At 53.8% G+C, this 7,437-nt stretch overlaps 1 protein-coding gene across 1 annotated transcript in view; it reads right to left on the minus strand.

The window, feature by feature from the left end:
* Positions 1–7,437, minus strand: part of NGEF (neuronal guanine nucleotide exchange factor) — a gene marked incomplete at its 5' end in the record, with an annotated part of 30,920 nt that overhangs the window by 21,527 nt on the left and 1,956 nt on the right. Inside the window, one exon of the mRNA XM_004701684.2 lies at positions 22–338. Within this exon, the coding sequence (XP_004701741.2) occupies positions 22–338 (317 nt within the window). The remainder of the gene's footprint in view (positions 1–21; positions 339–7,437) is intronic.

Below are 7,437 nucleotides of genomic sequence, written 5' to 3' on the forward strand. Positions count from 1 at the left end.
CCAATCCCCCACACATCCTACCTCCTGCAGCTTGACTTCCTCGGGTGGCAGGATCTCCAGCACCCCGCTGCTCCGGATCTCGGGGAGGTCCTGCCAGAGGTTGAACCTGGAGTGGGGGTTGCTGAGCAGGCAGATCTGGGGCAGAGCCTTCCTCTCGGGAGGGCTGGCCAGCTCCTCCTCTTCTTCCTCCTCCTCCTCCTCTTCCTCATCGTCCTCCTCGGGGGCTTCCTCGCTGGCTGGAGACCCGTCATCACCCGCCTGGATTTCAGCATCCTGCTGCCTTCTGATCTCAATTTCTTGGAGAGTTGATTTGTCTCGGTACTCCTGATACAGGAGCCCTGAAACCACACGGGGTTGTAATAAAGGGAAGAAAAGGGTTTTGGTGCAAATTGTTCTGAGCCGCTTAGTCAAGGCACCCATATCTTTCCCACTGCCACGAGTCCCTGCCAACTCACAGCGACCCTGGAGGGCAGGGTAGACTGGAGTAGAAAGCCCTGATTTTCTCCCAGGGAATGGCTAGTGGTTTCGAACTGCCGACCTTGCAGTTAGCAGCCCAACACGTGTGTAACACTGGCCACCAGGGCTATATTTTTGCTGAAGGCAAGTGCCCTGTCTGGGATTACACAAGATAGGCTGGGCCCACGTGGGTCTCAGCAAAGCTTTCCCACCCTGAGGGAGCCAGGCCCAGGTAGCAAGAGCAATGAAACCTAGAGAAACCCCAAGCACCTTCAAAATCCAGCCTCCCCGACTGCTGCTATCCCCACACATCTACCTGGCAAGCAACAAGCGCCTGTCAATCGCTGATGTGTGTGAGTTGATGGAAACATCCCAACTGTGCCTTGCTCATTGCCCACAGCTTGAGCGATGGGATAGAGGCTCACAGACTCCCGTCTAACTCGTCTTCCACTGCCGGATGGGAGTGGAGTCACACGTCCCTAACGCCCCTGAGACATCCTGCAGAATAGGATGGTGTGTGAACTGCGCTGAACAAACTGATGGTGTCTGGACCACAAACGGGTTCTGTGCCTAAATCTGCCTTTAAGTCAAATTAGGATTTAAGTAGGATCAGCTTGGTACAATTTGTATCTAATGGCCAGTTAGTGAGACGCTGGTGGAGTCGTGGTGACATGCCGGGCTGCGGTCCGAACGGCCGGCAGTTCAAAACCACAGCAACTCCTCAGGAGAAAGACTGGGCTTTCTCCTCCCATCAGCAGTTAGTCTCAGAAACCCGCCGGGGTCACTGTGAGTCAGCACTGACTCCAGGCAGGGAGCTCGGTTTTGCTTCTTGGTCTTGGTGTATGTAGGATGCAGCGTACAGGAAGCACTAGGGAACACTTTGAGAAACAATACAACAGCAGTACTAAGCATGTGTTTGCAGCACAGCACCGTCGAACACACAACATTGTTGTGTGTTCTTTAATACTCCCTCCCCCCACTATCATGACCCCCGTTTTACAGTCCTGCTAGACTAGTATGTACATTGGTACCGGTAAGAGCTGGCTTCGACACACGGAAGCCAGGACAGAAACAGTAATGGGAATAGCAAAACCAGGGGGGAGGCTGGAGGGGAGGAGAAAGAGGGGGAACTGATAGCAATGACAGATGTATAACTTCCCCCACCCACCAGGGGGAGGAATAACAAAAGTGGGTGAAGGGATACAGTGGATGTTGTAAGATATGAAATAATAATATATCATTTATCAAGGATTCATGAGGGTGGGAGAGTGAGAGAGGGGGAAAAAAGGAGCTGCTAATAAAGGGCTCACAGAAAGATAATGTTTTGAAAATGACGATGGCAACCTATGGACAAGTTTGCTTGATATAATTGATTGATGGATTGTTATACTTACCTGCAAGAGCCCCCAATAAAATGGTTTAAAAATCACCATCATCATCACCCTCATGTCTTGATGGGTGCCAAGAAGCCAGGCCTGTTTGTTGTTATGAACTACTGTTCTTACCTGGAATGCTGGATGTGCCAGGACTCGGGACCATGGACCCCTTTGGGGTCGGAGGTTGCCTGAGTGGGCTTCATGCACGACGGTCGGTGTCAAATCTCATTTTGAAGGAAAAGCCCACAGTTTGTGCTCAGCTCATCAACTTTAAGACGTAAAAGGGAAATACTCCTTATTTTCACAGCCCCCCGGCTGTTCGTACTTGGAATCAACACATCGTGGCTCTCCAAGATCAGACACAGAGCCCAAACCAAAGCTCGCTCTGACCATGGTCACCAGCGAGGTCAGAGTGAAACTGCCCCCTGGGCTTTCTGCGAGCAGAGGGCTGCATTTTTCTCTTGAGGAGTGGCTGCTGGGTTTGAACTGCAGTTCCTGCTGTTAGCCGCTCACACGAAAAACCCACTGAGCCACCAGGGCTTAGATGGCTCCTGCTCGCATCGAGAGCCCCCACTGGGACACACGCCTTGGGGCTCCTGGCTTTGGGGAGAGGGATGGTATCCTCACATACAGGGACCCGTGGCCTTGCTGTGAGAACCCAGTGGCCCAGGGCAGGGAGCACAGCTGGGTGAGGGTGTGTGTATGTGAGGGGGAAGGGTGGTCTCTGGGCACCAAGCCTGCAAGGAGAGGAGGCAGAGACCAAAAGGCCTTGTCTCTGGGCCACAGAGCTGGTGGGCATGGATGCTGGGGTTACGATGAGGAGAATCAAGGACAAGTGAGTGAGGTGGGGGCAGACGCACACCCCAGAAAGAGGTTGCCATGGAGGAGCAAGGCTGGGGGGCTGGAGGGGAATGGCCTCAGTTGGCAGGCAGAGCCAAGTCATGGAATCGGGCCTCGGTGGTCCAGTGGTCGCGGGGAGCCCGGGTTTGGTCCCAGCACCGTCCCTCACTGCAGGTCTGGTCTGGCTGTGGTTTCGGGGGGCCTGCCAGACAAGGCCTGGAGATCTACGTGTGAAAACCAGCCAATGAATGCCCTTGGGGTCACAATGGTCCTGTGTGCAACTGTGATCGTGGGTATGGTGCAGGCCGGGCAGCGTGTCACCCCACGGTGCGGTTGGGGCTGCCTCAGTAGGTGGGAACAAGCACTCCCACTCCAGGTCCTAAATAATATGCCGAGTGCCTGGCCTCACCCCTTCCTCAAAAAACCCCCCCTATGAAACTCACTACCGTTGAGTGACATGGAAGACGGGGTAGAACTGTCCCTGAGTCTTTATGGGAGCAGACAGCCTCATCTTTCTCCTGAGGGGCAGCTGGTGGTTTCGAACTACTACCCTTGCTGTTAGCAGCCCAAGGAGAAACCCACCACACCACCAGGGCTGCCTCTGCCAGGATGTTGCTAATCACTTAAGACAAATGCACTACTGGCAAAGACCTTACCAGACCGACAACATGCCGAGTATTTTTCTTTCTCCAGTTAGCTGTGAATTCTGCCCCAAGAGAAGACTGGAAAAGAAGACTGGAGAATGAATCTGCTCATAAGCGGGAGCCTCGCCAATTGGCGGGTGTGGATTAAGTCACTTGGTTTCCATCACTCCAAATGATACAGCCCTCCTGCTGAGGGGTTAACGCTGGATCTTTTCCGCAGCGAGTGCAACAGGGAGCTCATTTACTGCAGCAATAAAAAACAAACCCCAGGGCCATGATAGGACGGAGCTCTAAGAAGACAGAGGCCTAACCCCACTGCCTGATCTTTGAGCTTAGATGCCAACTGCTGCCAGCCTCGTGCGTGCGGGATACCCTCTTGGGAGTCTGGCACCGCATGGACGGAGGCTGGGAGGAGCCAGGCACCCACGATGGACCGGGTGTATCTTCTAGTGCTGCGTGTCTGTCTCTCACATCGTGGGTGCTAAATGTCTGCGGGAGCCTGCGCCTTTGAGAAACACCATTTCCAAGGTTCCCACAAGTAGTCTCACTGGGTCTCTTTCATTTGGAGGGTCCTCAAATATGCCCTCCGTATGCTGCAGCCGGCCAATCCCAGGCAACTAGCATCCTGAGTCTTTCGGTGTGATGTGATTGTGTGTGTCGCAAAGGGGATAAAAATACCAGGGATGTGGGCAGCTGGGTTGAAGAGAATATTTCTGAAGGCTCATTCTCGTGGCACACGTCAGGGGCTGCCAACTCCCAGTCCCTCAAACTCCCTCTCCTCAGCTGGTGGCTGGGGTTCTGTTTGGGTGTTGGCCCACCCCGAGTGATGGAAACCTTCCATCGGGCCCTTCCCCTGTCCATCGGGAGTGGGTTAGACCCACGCTGGCCACGAGCAGTCAGGAGATGACTTCCAAGAGCTTTCTCAACAAGCGCCTCCCCCGAGGGACAGGAAGGGAAATGGTCCTTCCAGCTTTGACACCTGCATGCCGGAGGGCGTGAGGGCTGTGCCGTTCAGCCCCTGTGACAAGAGGCCCAGGGTCACTCCGTGCAGGAACCGGATCGGAACACTGCTACCTCTGGGCTCACGAACCGGAACAGCATGCGTCCATGTCCAGAGCCCTGATGCCCAAAGTGAGTGATCCTGCCCCCAGGGGGGGCGTTTGAACAATCCAGCCCCAAAGCTGACACAGCTGTGTCCTGTATTGTGGGCCACTGCACTAAACGTTTATAACTGCTGGGGGGCTGCTCAGTCATTTCGCCCCGGAGAGCAGGTGGTAGGTCAAATAACTCTGGGAACCTGTGGGTGAGAGTCTCTTGTCGCATATCCTGTCCTTTAAGGAGTGCTGGCAGTGCTGTAGGAGCCCCGGTGGACAGCTAACGGCAAGGCCAGCAGTTCAAAATCGCCAGCCGCTCCTCGGGAGAAAGGTGGGACTTTCTCTCAGCCCATAAAGTTTCCGTCTCAGAAGCTCAAAGGGGCAACCCTACCCTGTCCTATAAGGTCGCTGTGATTTGGCATCGACTCGATGGCAGTGGGTTTGGTTTGTTGGCGGCACTGTGGGATAAGCAATGGACTGCTGACCACAAGGTCGGCAGTTCAAACCCACCAGCCACCCCGTGGGAGAAAGATGAGGCTGTCTGCTTCCATAGAGACTGACAGCCTCAGAAACGATCCAGGGCTGCCGTGAGTCAGAGTCGACTTGGTGGCAGTGGACTTTGGTTGGGAGTACTCTCTTACAGCCAAAGCCAGAACAAGTGATTTTGAAACTTCTTTCTGAGATCGTTAGACTAAGAATTTAAACACCAGCGTTCCAGCCGGCGCCGCCGCTGCAGTTCCAAAGCACCCCCTGACACACTGTGTAAGGGACTTTCACGGCCGGTGCCTTTGTATTTGCCGTCCAATCCAGATCGGAATGAAAGCTCTACCCGAGGAGTCACGGGCCATCTGATTAACAATGAAGGTTTGTACACAGTGTCCCATGGTTTCATCCCTGGGACACTCAGGAGCCGGGCGCCGCAGATGCAGACCAACTTATCCCTGGACAGGGGGCGGCAGGAAAAGATCAAGTGTAGGAAATGCAACCTCCTCCCACCACCACGCCCCAGGCACTAAGCAGGCCGGAGACGGCTCCTGGACCTTCTGGCTAAGCCCTCTGGAGCCATCTCTGAGCTCGCTTTCCAGGAAGCATCCCTTTGATCTTTGAAAGAGAAACTTCTGTACCTTGCGTGTCTTGGCAGCACTTTCCGTGGGCCAAAGGCGCCCTGGTGGCACGGTGGGTTAGCACTGGGTTGCTTCCCCAAGGCTGGCAATTCACCCCCCAGCTGCTGGTGGGGGGGGGCACCCTCCCCAGGGCACTGAGTTTGGCTTGTTGGTGGGGGACTTTTCCTGTACCAGAACAATCGTCATCCTTCATAATATTTACTATCAGTCATCATCTTAGCATAATATGTGACATGGTAAATTGCTTAAATATAGTTTTTCTTACCCTCTCTCAATCCAAAAACCTCTCAGGGCCATCAAATCCACTCTAACTCACAGCGGCCCTACAGGACAGAGTAGACCTGCCCCTGCGGGATTCAGAGACTGTAACTCTTTACCCCCCTGCATATTCATGGTGACGCTATAGGGCAGGTAGAACTGCCCCATGAGTTTCTTGGTTATGGGAGTAGAAAGCCCCATCTTCCCTCCGTGGAGCGGCTGGTGTTTCGAACTATTATTCCTGCAGTTCACAGCCCAGTGCATAACCACGATGCCACCAGAGCTCCCTGGTACAGAGTGTTCATCTGAATACTATCAACACGATTGCTTGGTAAAATCTTTCTAATTTCAGTGACAACATTACTAGTCAGTAAGCGGAAGCCTCTTTTGAAATGTCTTCGTTTCCTTTCATTACACCATCTTTCTCAAATAAAAAAAAAAGGTTGGTATAGATTCACAGATGAGAACCGCCATGATGCTGTAGCCCACGTGGTTGGCAGCGTCGTGGTGATTGGGTAATGACAGCTCTGGCCTCAGTGCCGGGGAAAGCTCAGCAAGACTGAGTTTTAGGTTCAGAAAGTAATTGGCACAGAGTTTTAGCCTTGCAGGTACATTGATACATGTAAAACCGATGACAATGCTACTGACCTACACCCACAGCCATCTGGGTGATTCCGGCTCACAGTGACCCTCCAGGGTGGGATAGAACGGCCCTGGTGGGTTTCTGAAGCTGTAAATCTTACAGGAACAGAAAGCCCCATCTTTTCCCCATGGAGCCCCTGGTGGGTTTGAACCACCAACCTTGTGGTCAGCAGCCTAACCCATAACTCACTATGCCACTAGAGCTTCTCAGAACCATTGCAGGGGATTTTAATGGGAAAGAGTACATTCCTGCTGAAACAGTGCACAAAAACTTCATAGTCTGTCATTTTGCTGTTACCCCCCCTCTGGTAATGCCACCCAGGACACTCCACACTGTCCTACACTCCCTACCGATGCACGGACCAACAAGACAGACCTCCCCGCTTCTCAGGGTGGTGCAGAGGTCCAACGCTTGGCTGCTGACCCACAGGTCAGTGGCTTGAACCCACCAACCACTCTGCACAAGAGAGAGGAGGCTGTCTCTCCACTCCCGTCAACGGGAACAGGTGGGACAGCAAACGGGGCTGGTCTACTCTGTCCTAGAGGGTCGCTATGAGTCGGATCACTCCATGGCCATGGTTGTAATTTTAATGGCAGGATCCCCTGGTCAGCAGCTTGTGGGGACCATCTCCCGACGGCCACAGACAACAATGACCACTACATAGTCCGAGCCCACAAAATCACCAGCGGGGTCTACAAAGCGCGCCCCTCCCCACCTTCCCTAATGACACTGGCCCTTTCCTTAGTCAACTCATTGCCACCCAGGTCTATCCCGACTCACAGCAACCCGGTGGACAGGGCACAACTGCCCCGGTGGGTTTCTGAGGTGGCCAGTCTTTACGGAGGAGGACAGCATTCTTGGTAAAGTGGAGGGGCAGCGAGCAAGAGGAAGGCTCTCAAGTCGATGGATTGACACTGTGGCGGCAACAGTGGGCTCAGGTATAGGAAGGATTCGTTGTGAGGGTGGTGCAGGACTGGGTAGGGTTTCCGTCTGTTGTGCATA

The sequence above is a fragment of the Echinops telfairi genome, unplaced genomic scaffold (genome assembly GCF_000313985.2).
Source record: "Echinops telfairi isolate 266 unplaced genomic scaffold, ASM31398v2 ScPeMD7_3;HRSCAF=10, whole genome shotgun sequence".
NCBI lineage: Eukaryota > Metazoa > Chordata > Mammalia > Afrosoricida > Tenrecidae > Echinops > Echinops telfairi.